General features: G+C 49.2%; 1 protein-coding gene across 1 annotated transcript; it reads left to right on the top strand.

Annotated features, from left to right (window-relative positions):
• The first annotated feature begins 171 nt into the window (after window positions 1-171).
• IRF2BPL (interferon regulatory factor 2 binding protein like) lies at window positions 172-4175 on the top strand. Its single transcript, XM_042047485.1, has one exon. It carries the CDS (start codon window positions 791-793, stop codon window positions 3011-3013), a length of 2223 nt encoding a protein of 740 aa, XP_041903419.1. The 5' UTR covers window positions 172-790; the 3' UTR covers window positions 3014-4175.
• The last annotated feature ends 9835 nt before the right edge of the window (window positions 4176-14010 follow it).

The raw sequence follows: 14010 nt of genomic DNA, 5'->3' as shown, positions 1-14010 counted from the left end.
CAAGTGGGCTCTGCGCCGGCGGCCGGGGGGAGGGGAGCGGGGCGCGGGCGCTCGGCGGTGACGCGGGGCCCCGCCCGGGTGCAGCCGAGCCGGGAGCGTGGCGCGGAGAAGGGGAGGGGCGTCGCGGCGCGGGGGGAGCTCGGCGCGGCGGAGGGGGCGCGCAGCCACACGCGGCGGCGCGCAGCACCCCGCGCTCGGACTGCGAGCAGCGGCGAGGATGTGAGTGAGGAGCAGGCGGCGTCGCTCGCCACGCTGCTGCCGCCGCCGCCGCCGCCGCTGCTGCTCCCGGGCTGCCACAGCTCCACCGGCGTTCGGGGAAGCCGCCGCTGCCGAGACCGAACAGCTCCGTGCGGGTGCCCCTGTCTTGCTCACGGCGGTGGATCAGCACGTACCGAACTGCAAGCTCACGAGGCAGCCGTGGCGGGTGGAAGGTGACCCCCCCATCTTCCTCCGTGCACCTCCGCCTCCTCCCGGAGGAGGAGCAGCAGCAAGCGGAGAGCTAGAGAGCGCAGGGAAACAGAATCGGCTAGAAGGCGACCCCCACCCAGCCAGCCCCCCGGAGGAGTAGTGCAAGCGTTTCCCACCCCACCGGGGCAGCAGCGGCAGGACCAGGTAGAAGACGGCATCTCCGGCAGCAGGAGCGAACTAAAAGCAGACGATCCCCCTTGCTGGAAGGGGCAACAGGATCAGGTACGGAGAGCCACCCCCTCTGCAGCCCGGGGGGGAAGACTGAGCCAGCCCCTATCCCGGCGGTAGCGGCAGCGGCAGCAGCTCCCCAGCCAGCAGCACCATGTCCGCCGCGCAGGTGTCCTCGTCGCGGAGGCAGTCATGCTACCTATGCGATCTGCCCCGCATGCCCTGGGCCATGATCTGGGACTTCACGGAGCCCGTCTGCCGGGGCTGCGTTAATTACGAGGGGGCCGACCGCATCGAGTTCGTGATCGAGACGGCCCGGCAGTTGAAGCGGGCGCACGGCTGCTTCCAAGACGGTCGCTCCCCGGGCCCCCCGCCGCCGGTCGGAGTGAAGGCAGTGACGCTCTCCGCCAAGGAAGCGGCGGCGGCGGCGGCGGCCCAGCAGCAGCTCAACCATGTGGATGCCACCTCCAAGGCAGCCTCGGCGGGGCTGACCCAGTCGAGCCTGGACCGCTACGGGCTCAGCGCCGCCGCGGCGGAGCAGCGCAGCCGCTTCGAGTACCCGCCGCCGCCGGGCAGCCTGGGCAGCAGCCATGGCGCCCGCCTGCCCAACGGACTGGGGGGGCCCAATGGCTTCCCCAAGCCGCCTGAGGACGGGCCGCCGGAGCTGAACCGGCAGAGCCCTAACTCCTCCTCCTCCTCTTCCTCCTCCCGTCGCGGGGCGCACGGGGGCCTCGTGTCTGGCCTGCCCCCGGGGGCCGCCGGCGCTCAGATGAACGTGCCCCCCAACCTGCTGCCGCAGACGCTGCTGAACGGCCCCGCCGCCTCCGGCGTGGCGCTGCCTCCGCCGCACGGGGGCCTGAGCGGCCGCGGCGGCGGGGGTCCCCCCGCTCCCTCCGCCTCTTCCCAAGGGGGCACCTGCGGCGGCGGTGCCGGGGGAGGCGGCGGCTCGTCCTCCGAGGCCTGCGGCAAGCGGCCGGGCTCGGTATCCAGCAGTGACCAAGAGCGGGAGCTGAAGGAGAAGCAGCGCAACGCGGAGGCGCTGGCCGAGCTCAGCGAGAGTTTGCGGAATCGGGCCGAGGAGTGGGCCAGCAAGCCCAAGATTGTGCGGGACACGCTGCTCACTCTGGCCGGCTGCACGCCCTACGAGGTGCGCTTCAAGAAGGATCACGCCCTGCTGGGCCGCGTCTTTGCCTTCGACGCCGTATCCAAGCCGGGCATGGACTATGAGCTGAAGCTCTTCATCGAGTACCCCAGCGGCTCCGGCACCGTCTTTTCCAGCGCCTCCGGCGTGGCCAAGCAGATGTACCAGGACTGTATGAAGGACTTCGGCCGCGGCCTCTCCTCGGGCTTCAAGTACCTGGAGTACGAGAAGAAGCACGGCTCTGGCGACTGGCGGCTCCTGGGGGACCTGCTGCCCGAGTCTGTGCGCTTCTTCAAGGAGCTGGTGGGCGCCGACATGCTGCCGCAGCCCTACCTGGACGCCAGCTGCCCCATGCTGCCCACGGCGCTGGTGAGTCTCCCGCGGCCGGGGGCCGGGGCCGGCGGGGCGCAGGGCACGGCCGCCGCCTCTAGGGGACCTGGCGGTGGCGGCGGCGGCGGCGGCGGCGGGGCGATGCGCAAGAGGAAAGCCTCTCCTGAGCCCTCGGACTCGGCCGAGGGGGCTCTGAAGCTCAGCGACGAGCAGCAGCGGCAGCAGTGGATGGCGAGCCAGAGCGAAGCGCTCAAGCTCACCATGTCGGCCGGGGGCTTCGGGGCGGTGCACGGCGGGGGCCCCCCGCCGCCGCCGCCGCCGCCCCTCGGGCCTCACTCCAACCGGACCACGCCACCCGAGTCCGCCCCCCAGAACGGACAGTCCCCCATGGCCGCGCTCATGTCGGTGGCCGACACACTGGGCAATGCCCACTCGCCCAAGGACGGCAGCTCGGTGCACTCCACCACGTCCACCCGCAGGAACAGCAGCAGCCCCGTGTCGCCGGCCTCGGTGCCGGGCCAGCGCCGTCTGGCCTCCCGCAACGGGGACATGAACCTGCAAGTGGCCCCTCCTCCCCCCAGCACCCACCCCGCCATGGACCAAGTGCACCCCCAAAACATTCCGGACTCCCCCATGGCCAACAGTGGGCCCCTGTGCTGCACCATTTGCCACGAACGCTTGGAGGACACCCACTTTGTTCAGTGCCCCTCTGTGCCCAGCCACAAGTTCTGCTTCCCTTGTTCAAGAGAGAGCATCAAGGCCCAAGGGGCGACTGGCGAAGTCTACTGCCCCAGTGGAGAGAAATGCCCTCTAGTCGGTTCCAACGTGCCTTGGGCATTTATGCAGGGCGAGATCGCGACCATTTTAGCTGGGGACGTTAAAGTGAAAAAGGAGAGAGACCCTTGAGTAAGAAATCCAATCCCTTCAGACTCCTGAAGATGTAGAATTGTGAATATAACAAACTGCAAAAGTTAGTCTTATGTATAGACATTATTTTCGTCGTATGTTTCTATATTTTGAAACAAAGGTATGTACTCTTCTTCATTTGAAGGATAGAGCTGGTTTTTGTTAAACAGAATATAATATTGTTTGGTTACTACATAATACCTGTTCTCATTTCTTTGGCAGTGTGTTGGCTAGGTACAAAGTTAATAGCCCTTAGCGATTACCTGCTGCTGGTGTGTATTTTTGTAAATGTATGCACTTCTCTGAAAGAAGAAAAACACAAAAAAAGACAAAAAAATTTTTTTTTTTTGCCAAGGCCAGTGTTGATGCCTAAAAAATTGCTACAAAAATGGTGACAGCTTACGTTTTACAAGCCCTGAGTGTTAGTCTTTCACTTTACTTTTTTTTTTGTTTTGTTTTTGTTTTTTTGTTGCAAAACGGTGGGGTGGCTCTGGGGGGAGGGTGTTTTTTGTTGCAAGTTTGTAAGGAAAATGTTTCAGTTTGTTTCTATTGATCTGAACGTTTTTAATCTTCATGTGTTTTTTGTTTTTGCTTTTATTGATGCACGGATGCTTTTGAACAGTAGAGCAAAATGCTGTACATGAGAAACATGCTCTGTTTGTCCTTTATACATTTCTGTAGTTAACAGAACACTGTAATGTGCCTTGGAGCTTAGTAAATTGTAATAAATTCAATTGATATTAATACTTCTTGAGTAGCAAGTTTTATTTTTCTCAAAGCTTAGGCAGTATGCACAAGCCATGTTGCCTTTTTAAAGGTCTCCATTATACCAAGAGTCTGCAGTTTGTTGTGATAATTGTGGCATTTGTATGCACATTTTCACTTATATGTAGTTGATGGTCTTACCAAACTTACTTAAATCTTGGCACTGTGCCTATTTACATTTCACCTTTAATGTTGCAGTAACGGTTGCTGACTAAGCATTTTCTATTTACTGTTCCTGCATCTCATTTCCTCCTCCCTTCTCCTCCCCCCCACCAGCTCTCCAGCTGCAAGCTGTTTGCAATACAGGATGCATACATTGCCTGCGCAATTTAGTAAGGCTTGAGATTTAAAACGAAGCTCCTTTCACAAAAAAAAAAAAAAAAAAACCAAAAAAACCCCAAACCAACAAAACAACCCCAGCATCATGTGGTTAATAGTTTTAGTTGATTTTATGAGTGATTGTCAAAGTTGGACATTAGCCATAAATTCATGGTAAGGCAGGACTGTAGCTGAACACAGCACAAAAAAGGGTAGCATGAAATAACAGCTTCTACAGTTGGTGTTGCAGCTGGTGGGTTGCTACCCCATTTAGGCACTGGCTTTTCATAACTTGAATTGATGAACAGTTCGGGGGCTTTATTGTGTTTTCAGGCAAGGAAGCTTTCTTTAAGCACTGAAGTGAATGCTTTCTTTTTGGTAATGATTATATGTGATTCTTTGTATAATTAACTATTCTGTGTGACATTGGCATTTTCTGGAGATCGGGGAGCAGTGTAATACCTGTTAAGTGATCAACAGGCAAAGTAAATACACAGGCCTCATGCTAGCTAGAAAATGCAAACAAACCTAATGTGAACTTTGTCCTTTCCAGTGAGGCAAATGGAGGAAAGAGGGGAAAACCTGAGACAAAACCAGCAGCACTGCAGAAATCCTTTGCAGCTTGATCAGCAGAACATAGAGCTGTTCCAAATGCAACAGTATCAAAGGTTATGAGCTCTTAGTTTTATTGAATAGTAAGGATCCCCACCCGCAAAAGCCCCATAGTTGTATAAAGGCAAGTCTGGATGGCATTTGGTATCTGCTTGGTCTTAATACATACTTGATTTGTATTCCTGGTGGGAAGGATGGTAGAAGCCTTGAGACTATATGCTTAGTGTGCCTACAGATCTTTGCTGTCTTGTATAGATACACACTTTGGCTGTTTCATGTGTGTGGGGAGAGGGTGGGGGTTTGTTATGCTTTGAGATTTAGTATTTGGCATCACTATATCTGTGATTTCAGACAATGACTTTGTGTGTGTATATATCTATTTATTTTTTTCTGCCAAGTGATATATCAGTGCTTAAAAATCTCCCAACATATTGTTCTTATGTAATGGATCAAAGAAATAATGCAGAAAAAGAATGTTTTGAGTTAATTGTTAGATTCAAGCTATATGATTTGAGTTATTGTTGGATAAAACTTACATGTTTTTTAGAGTATAGGTTTGTACGGATCCTATTTTCAGTTATTTCTAAGCATGCAACTCTCACACAGCAGTTTATTTTTAAATTGTGAGATAGGGGGACTAACATTGTAAGCTCATGACTGGCAGAGAAAAAAAATTGTACACATGGTTGAAATTCAAGTTTAAACTTAAGGAGAAGTAATATTCATGTGTGAATTGCAACTGCCATTAAAAGAGAAGAACTACTGGCTATTCAACATTTAATTATGTCACAGAAGTGTGAATACCCTGATTTATATAAACAGAACCACTCCTGTAATCTTGATATCATTCATCAGTAGTTATAGCTAGAAAGAGATCCATTTGGTGGATTTTTAAAATTTCAGATAGCTTTAGAGAAGCTCTTATTTTTTGAAACATAAGCCCACTTAATCTGTTCGGTTTTTAGCAGGCAAAGGAAAGGTAAGGTGCAGTAGACATAGGTGGAAAATAAGCTTGAAGTGAATTGTAATACTGCAGTTAATTAAAGTTAACCATAGCTACGGGGCGTTTGTTGTATGGAGGTTTTTTGTAACCATGTGACCTTTTCTTTTACTCTGGCTCGTTAAGCAGCCAGTCTGGGCATATTAGCCAGCATTTCTTTGAACCCACTCCATACGTTTTTCTCTTTCTGAAGATGTCCTCAGCTGACAAACAAGTTGTAACCTTTTTTCAAGAAGGAAAAGGGAGCTGCCGAGTGAGTCTCATGTACAGAGATTCAGCTGATTTCTGTATTTTGCAGTAATGCTCCCATCCCCCATACTTGCCAGTTATTTAAGGTACAGCCCAATGTTTGCTTGAATAAATGGTGTAAGTTAATTTATTTGTCCAGGTGGTCATTTATTGTGCTCTCATTCCTTCTTGTAATGGGGAAGTATTGAAATGGTTTATTTTCCCAGGGAGGGTTGTTGTGTTTTGCTTTTTGGTTTTTTTTTTTTTCCAGTTAGATTATTCTTGACATTTCTTTTAATAGCCTTGTAGCCTATTTTCTTAGAAATGGGTTAGAACATGTGTGTCACTGGATGTTTATTTTTTTAGCATTGGCAGCTGTGTGTGAGTTGGAGATAGAAGTGTTTGTGCAGTGAAGAGATGCTATGTCCATTTGGGGGAAATACTACACAATTCCAACAGGAGCTTGAGTTTACCAATGGTAACTGGTGTAATTTAATACAAAACTTGTTATCTTTTTTATTTGCTTAGCAATGTTGGGCATATGAGCATGCTGGCCTCCCCAAACTAGTCAGGACTAACATTGTTTTGAAACTGCAATCTCTTCAAATAGGCTGGCTGCCAGCACAGCTTTGCAGAGCTGCAGCAGTCACTGGAAAAAGGGTTGTCTGCTTCTTTATGTGTCTTGTGAGCTGAGATTTTCTTCCCCTCAAGGGAAAGGGCTTTGTCCTCAGAGCTCTCAGGTTCCCAGCTTACTATGCAGTAGCTGCTTTGCAGCTTCCCTTTTCCCTAGGTCTTGCCATTTTCTTTTCTTTTTTTTTTTCAGTATGCAGTCATTCTCCATTCATTGTAGGATGGATTGTGTTGTGCATTAGCAGCCTCTTTCTCTGCCAAAGTGACACATCCTGTAGGTTTGCAGCAGAGTACTGAACTGTCACTGTAGTGCTGACTCTTGTAAGGCTATTCTTGAAGCAGAACAGCTTCCCCCTTGGCGTTCAGCCATCAGAATCCATTACAGTGTGCATTTTCTACCCAAAACAACTCTGTACCTACAGAGTTGTCCTTAAAACCATCCCCCACAAGACGCAGAGGGCATGGTTATACCCTCCTGTATAGAAACACACACTACTGGGTTTATCTTCAAAGTGTCTGAAAACCATGTGCCAAGCTTTTATTGTTTCAGCCCCTGCCTTAAAACCTCTAATGCAGTTTGGGAAAGGGAATGTCTCTGCTGATAGGGGAATGTGAAAAGAACGGCATACAAGGTGACTCCCCAGATGTGTGTCTTAAAAGAAGAATTGGGCACTTGTGCACTGAGTGAGGCTACCACAGGGCTCCTCTGATGAGCCAGAAAAACATCTCTGTCTCCACGTGTTTGCCACAGGGCAGTCCAGCCCCATGCTGCCACCCCTGACTGGGAGGCTCTGCAGGAATTCCTTCTCCCTGGGAATGGGCCCGCCTAGCTCCATGAGAAGAAACATGGGAGATTACATGTCATTTCAAGTTTCTGACAGCAAACACACTCTCTTTCAGCCATTCAGGGAACTGTAGAGTGAACAGCAGAAGGGAGCAGTTAGACATGTGAATGGGAGGGGGAGGATGCTCACCAAAAGTCTGTCTGGCCAGTGCAGTCTGGGACTGGTTGGACTGGCTGAGCTACTTGGGGCTAGGTAGGTTCAGGATTCCAAGGTCTGACTGCTTGGCTCGATGCAGTGAACCATGATGGTATAAGTCTGCGTTGCTGAGAGTGAATGCAGCTACCCTGAAATGTCCTCTCTCCCCCTTCGCAGACACAGCCGCACAACAGTGCCTGTTGCTGGGCTGAGACTGCATTCTCCTTGCTGCTGTGTGCCTTGCCTTCCCGAAGCGCCCTTGTAAGGTTTTTTGAAGGCGGTGGGAGCAGGGGTGGAGGTGAGGAAGGTCAAGCTTCTTAGGTTTCAGCTGATTTGGCATCCGCTCACAGCCCTCCCCGCCCCCGCTTAGCCCTGCTCGGCCATATGCACTCGCTGCTGCTTTTATGACCCTTTGCAAAGAAACCTTTAGGATGTGAACTGCTGCAAATAGCAATTTATTTTCAGGAAAACGCCCCCTTCCTACACGATCAGCTTTAACAGCGAGAAGACTGGTTTTCTGTCGTCCCCAAAGAGTGGGGGGAGGACGATAATGGAGAGCTGCGCCTTTCTCTCTGGCTGGCACTGCTCTCCCGGCAGTACTGGGTGTGCCAGGCTACCCGTTCCCTCAAGTCTGCTTCACTGGGGTATCTTTCTCTTTTTTTTGGCCAGCGCAAAGGCCCTTTACTTTGTTTAGTGAGTGGAGGCTGAGCCTGGCAGCCCCACCGCAGCACGGAGCGGCTTGGCACTGCTGCGGCTTGGCAGCTTAGGCAGGGACTGAACAGAACTGAACCAAACCGGGCTGGGCTGGGGAGGGTCGCCAGCCTCAAGAAGAGTTCTTTCAGTTTTTTTTGCCGCTGGCTCAGGCCGACCTAGACAGCCATGTGATTGCCTGCCTGCCCTCCTGCCTGCCCGCCTCTGCGCAGGGGATGGGAATGGGGACATGAAACATGTCTGTGCAGCTTCAAGGAGCCGAGCAGAATTCCCCACTGTCATCATCCTCCTCCCCTCCCTCCCTCCCTGCAGGCTGCCAGAGGGGAGGGCTGATTACAGCTCCGCTATTGTTCAAGTAACCTACAAATGGATTTGCATGGAGGCAGGTTGGGAGGGGCAGAGGGTGGGATTTATTAGCAGCAGCTAAATTCGTCGGGATTACTATTAGACTGAGAGCTTCTCAATGGGAATGAGCCCTGGGTGAGCGATGGGGTGGAGGGGAGGGACTGGAAAGCTCCTTTTCTGCAAATAGGTGAAGGGGTGGCTTGCTCCAGCCGAGTAGGAGAGGCAGGCAGGGTGCAGCTGGCTGGGGACGGCGCTTCACCTCAGTTTAAACTGTAACCCTCTATTCCAAGCACGCAGCTCCTGGCAGCGCCGCTCATACCAAAGCCTTGACTCAGGGTTATCTGCATGCTGGGTAATAAGCAGCGTCACCAGAGGAATGTGCAGAGAAAGCAGCCATGCTGCTGCAAGCCTCCGCTCGCTCCTCAGGCAAACCACTGATTTAGCAGCCTGCTTCTGCTGCTGGGCTGCCAAACTGGCGAGGCGTAGGGGGCTTCTCCAGGGGGGACAGCCCCGAGTCTGTTTTGAAGCCAAAACAGCGTTTTGTCCTTCCTTAAGCAAGTGATTTTTATGCAAAGCTGGCTGGGACTTTGCTAACCATAATTGAGAACTGCGCCTAGGAAAGGGTGAAGCTACTCCTCAAGTTACTGCATTAGTTTATCCATTTTCCAGATGGGTAATCTCAAGTGTTTGAGCCAGGGTCACGCAGCAAACGCCTATTAGAACAAGGGAGACCGTGGCCATTGGTTACTGCCCCAAATGCTAGTCTCCCTTCCTCAGGGATAGAAGCATGTTGTTACAACGACTGTGCAGCTGAACTCCAAAGCACTTGTGTGACACAGGTGTTTGGGAACAACAACGTTGGGTGCCAGGCCAGTTGCCTGTAGCGTGCGTCCTTCACTCTGATAGCTACAAAGCTGGAGGCTGTTGCTGTTCTTGCTGATGCAACATACAGAGGGCTGGGGTGAAGGAGAGTGCATACCTGTGTGTCAGAGGTAGGAGCTCCCCTTTGGCTATGATGGAAAGCACACCACATCCAAATCAAAGACGGGAGGGGGTTGCTTTGAATTGCTGTATTCTGGATTATCTGAGGCAATCTTTCTCTTCACTGCACACATCATGGCAATAAGAGGCAAGATCATAGTGTAGCTCAGGTTTTCATTTAACGTGTCCAGACTGGCACACTGTTGGAGTAAGGACAATGCACTTTTGTAGGTTTGATGTGTGTAAGAGCTAGGGGCAGAGTTAGGGAGGGAGTGGGAAGCCTGAATATCTGGTCTGCTACTGGAAAATATAGGCCACTGACTTGTAGATGCTTAAAGTTTATTTGATCTAGCTTGATATACTAGACATTTTCTCTTAGAACTCTCTCAGTGTCTATAATTGATTTCTGTAAAATAAAAAGACAAAGTACAAAACATCTGGGATTAAAAAAACTGAAAAAACTCTTCCTGCAGCAGTAAATTTTGGAGTATTTTTTATTACTCGCTCAAGTGTTGTTGATGTTCTTGACTCCCTGTTACATGTAAAGATAATTCCTCCCTGAGGAACTTAGACTGCATTGATAAGAAAAGCCAGTTGGCACATTTATTGTATCCCATCTCCTGCAATGAAAGATTATGCTGTGTATCTTATCAAAAAGATGCAGCCTTTCAAGAGCTGTACCTTGCTAAGTGTATATACTCATTTTTTGGCAAACATTTGCTGTGGTTTTGAGTGGTTCTCTTACTCCAACCCCCAGCTCTTCACCATCCTTTCCAGCAGTCAACTTTCTGTTTATCCAACTGTACTCTTTCAGCTGTGCTCACTGCACCATTTCTGCTGGAGGGGAGGCAGCAAGAGGTGCAGCCATCAGGGATAGTATCAGTTGTGTGATCTGTGGACATCTAGTCACATTGTGCTACCAAGGACCCGAGGCCTAAGATAGATTCATTAGTCAGCAGCCTTGATAGAATGTCTAGTGGCTTGTGTGACAGTTAAATACCAGGAAGCAATGAAGAAATTCTCATGCTCTTTTGTACCTGTCTTTCCTCATGCTAGAACTGATGACAGCATGTCTTGAGAACTGCACTGCACATGCTTAATACAAAGAGCATCTCCTTTCAGGTTTTTGCGTGGTTAGTTGCAGGTCTCTGCACAGATCTTCCGTGTTCTGATGGCTGGATTTTTACAGTACATATTTTGCAAGTTACAGCTTGAAGCTTCCTCCTTGCAGAAGGTTCTGTCATTTGAAGGAACCCCACCCTGCTCTTCCTTGAAGATGTGCAATGCTAGGCTATGTTTGAGCATGCCTGGGAAGGCAGGTGCAGCCTGGCTGGATCCTCAACATTGCCTGCAAATAAACACTGTTTAAACAAATTGGACTAAAAAGAACATTCAAGTTTCAGGTAATAATCAGGACAGGTTTTGCTCTGTAGTCTCTCTCTGTAGTCTCTCTGCTTTTCCCATCCCCTCTCCCTCTGAGTTGTTATAACCCAGAATATATGACACGATCAGGTTGCTATGGAAATAATTTACAACATAAACCATATAACAATAAAAGTTCTTAATAGCACCTTTGTTGAAAACAACAGCATCAGGTTAAAGTTACTTTAAAACCCCCCAGATTTCCTTTCTGCTGTTGTAAATGAGGACTTACATAAAACTAAAGGTTTATTTTCTAATATTTTAAGGAAAATAATCCTTCCAGCATAGAACTTGTAAATACAGTTGTATTCTTCCTCATTTGACCAGCATGTGCATAGCTGTCAGATATGTCCTCCAGCTCAGAAAAGACGGAAGATGCTTAAAGCCAGTAAAATTCTTCAAACCTTAGAAGCAAGGGATCAGATTAGAGCAAGGTTGTTTCTCTGCTCAAAGCAAGTCCTTCATGCTCATATCTTGGTCTGAGTCTGTGGGAACTGTAGGCTGTCACCTGCTCCAAACCATTGCCTCCTCAGATGAGATTTGTAGAGTTGCCTGATTCCTTCCCAGCACTCTGAGAGTCGCCATATTTATCTTACTTGCTGCAAGCATTTAAGCCATCAGTCCTTGGCAGCACACACATCCTTACTCTCAGGGTCTTGCCCAAACTGAGTTCTGCAGTTTGATGGGGACCCATCCCATTACCACACAGACTTCTCAATGATGTTCTGTTTCAGGGTTGTAGAGATGTGTACTGATACACCAGCTTTCTTTGATGCCTAAAGCTATCTGTGTCTGGATAGCTCTTTTACTAAGCTGCTTAAGCCTTTTTGGCTGTTGTTCCATAAGGAATCCTGGCAATGTAGTTACCAGATTTCTCTTGGTTTTTCATTTGGTTCACAGTAGAGTTCCCACACAATTTAAGACCATTTGGTCTCAATTCAACATTATACCACTCACTATTCAACAGTTTCTCTAACTGCCTCATGCAGGAAGCTGCTCTGTTGAACAGAGATCCATGTCTCAAATGGCACATGACACATATCTGTAAATGATAGGCACACACCTGTATATGCTCCAGTGAACAATCCCTTCCCTTGTGCAAGGTTGCATGTCATCTGTGTATCACTGGAGTATCCCTGCTCTCAGGACGACCATCTGTAAGCTGGTATAGAACTAGTAGTTCTTCTTTACCTCTTGTAGCAAAATGCTATAGTCTAACATGAATTCATTCCCTCCATGCTACTTCCTCCATCGTGTTACTTGTGGAGGAGTTCTCAGGGTGGCAATCCATTTAAGCTCTAGCAGCACACCCTGTGGAAATCGTTCCAAGGCTATTTTCATCTCTGAACCCACAGGTAGTGATGTTCCCTGGGTGTAAATGAGCACATTCCCCATCAATGTAATGCAGCCCAGATGCCATGACAGTATGCTTCTGGAGCCAGTCTCAGCCTGGCCAGAACAGAGCCAAACAGCTCAACACTCCCTATGCTGCATGACCCTCCCTCGCTGAGGGGAGGTTTTCTGGAGCTACTCAATTTTAACCCTCTACAGCAGCAGCATTAGGCATCCAGAGATGCAGGTGTGCATTTGTGGGTAATGTTTTAACTCCATCAGCCCTGAGCTAAGCCAGTCCAAACCACCTTCTGCCAGTCCAGCAGTACTCCCCAGGCCCCATGTCAGTGTACATTGCAGCAGTCTCTCCTGCAGAAGTGCAAGCTGCAGTTCCTGTTGCTTTTGTTGACTCTGCAGGAGGAGTTCCTGGTCTGCTACTGGTTTTTCACCAGCAGATAAATGACACTGCTCTCTTTCCCCCGCACAGCACCTGAATCCGTTGAGATATATCTACCTGTTGGGTTTGCCAGTATCTTTTATGTAGTTACTCTGTTTTTCTCTTAGTGATACAGTCCATTTGTCTGTCAGTGTTCTTCATGGTGCACAAACTTCTGGTTTACTTTCCGCAAGGATTTCTCTGTCTCAGGGTCCCAAGTCCATTCAGTCAGCAGTTTGTCCCACTTTGAGCATATCTGCTTGCTGCAGCAAGGCAAACCACATGAATTTATCTATTTAATTTGCTCTCACTACTAAGTCCTTTCTGTAATTCCTCTGGCTCCTTCTCTGCTGGGTTTGATGATTTGACATAGTTGGTTTGCTCCAGGACCGCAGGTCCTTAGGAGAGACAGGTTACATTCAGCAATTTGTTTGTAGCAAAGAAGCTTTATTTGTGCATAGCATAGCAACTCCTACAAAACATTTTTTTTTTCTCTTTGGGAATTTGTGAGGTTAAATTAGATTTGTGTGACAAATAAAAATGATGAAAGACTGTGAGTCATTGTTCATTTGAAAGTGTGATAGATGTTAGGATTAGAATGAGTACACCTTACATGGGACAGAAGAACTACTGTTGTTTTTTACCTTCATAGCTTGAAATATGTATTACAGACTTCACAGAATATTCTGAGTTGGAAGGGACTCACAAGGATCATCAAGTCAGCTCTTAAGTGAATGGCCCATACAGGGATCAAACCCACAACCTTGCTGTTATTAGCACTGTACTCTAACCAACTGAGCTATCACTTACAGATACACTTACATTCTTGGCCTGCAGGACTTTCCAGTGCCTCTTACAAATCCCTGAGCTTACAGAGGTGGTGCTGAATTGCCTCTGTGTATGTTTCCTTATGGAAATGAAATTGCTGAGTGTTGAAAGGGAGGGTTGCTGTCAGGAAAGATCAAGAAATGGAAATGTACCTCTTTTGGGATGTGTGTCAAGGAGATCTGGAGACCCTTAACCTGAAATAGAGGATGAAGTAAGAACAAGTGCCAGTGGCAAAGGCAAGAAAGGAAAATTATACAAACTCTATCCTTCAGCAGGTGGGGATGAAAAGGAAAGGGAGACATGCAGAATTTTCTGGGTTTAAATGCTTGAGAGATGCTCTGAAGCTGTTGTGATAGACAGACACATACAAGCCAAATGACTGCATAGTTATGAGCAGCAAAACTTTGCA

This window comes from Corvus kubaryi, unplaced genomic scaffold (assembly GCF_017639235.1).
Source record: "Corvus kubaryi isolate FWS band 111438036 unplaced genomic scaffold, C.kubaryi_AGA036_p1.0 66, whole genome shotgun sequence".
In the NCBI taxonomy this organism is placed as follows: Eukaryota; Metazoa; Chordata; class Aves; order Passeriformes; family Corvidae; genus Corvus; species Corvus kubaryi.
Note: the sequence above shows the minus strand (reverse complement) of the source record. Positions and strands in the feature narration are given on the sequence as shown.

What these genes read in the sequence shown, in the direction of transcription:
- IRF2BPL (XM_042047485.1), top strand. Translation starts at nt 791, where the DNA reads ATGTCCGCCGCGCAGGTGTCCTCGTCGCGGAGGCAGTCATGCTACCTA.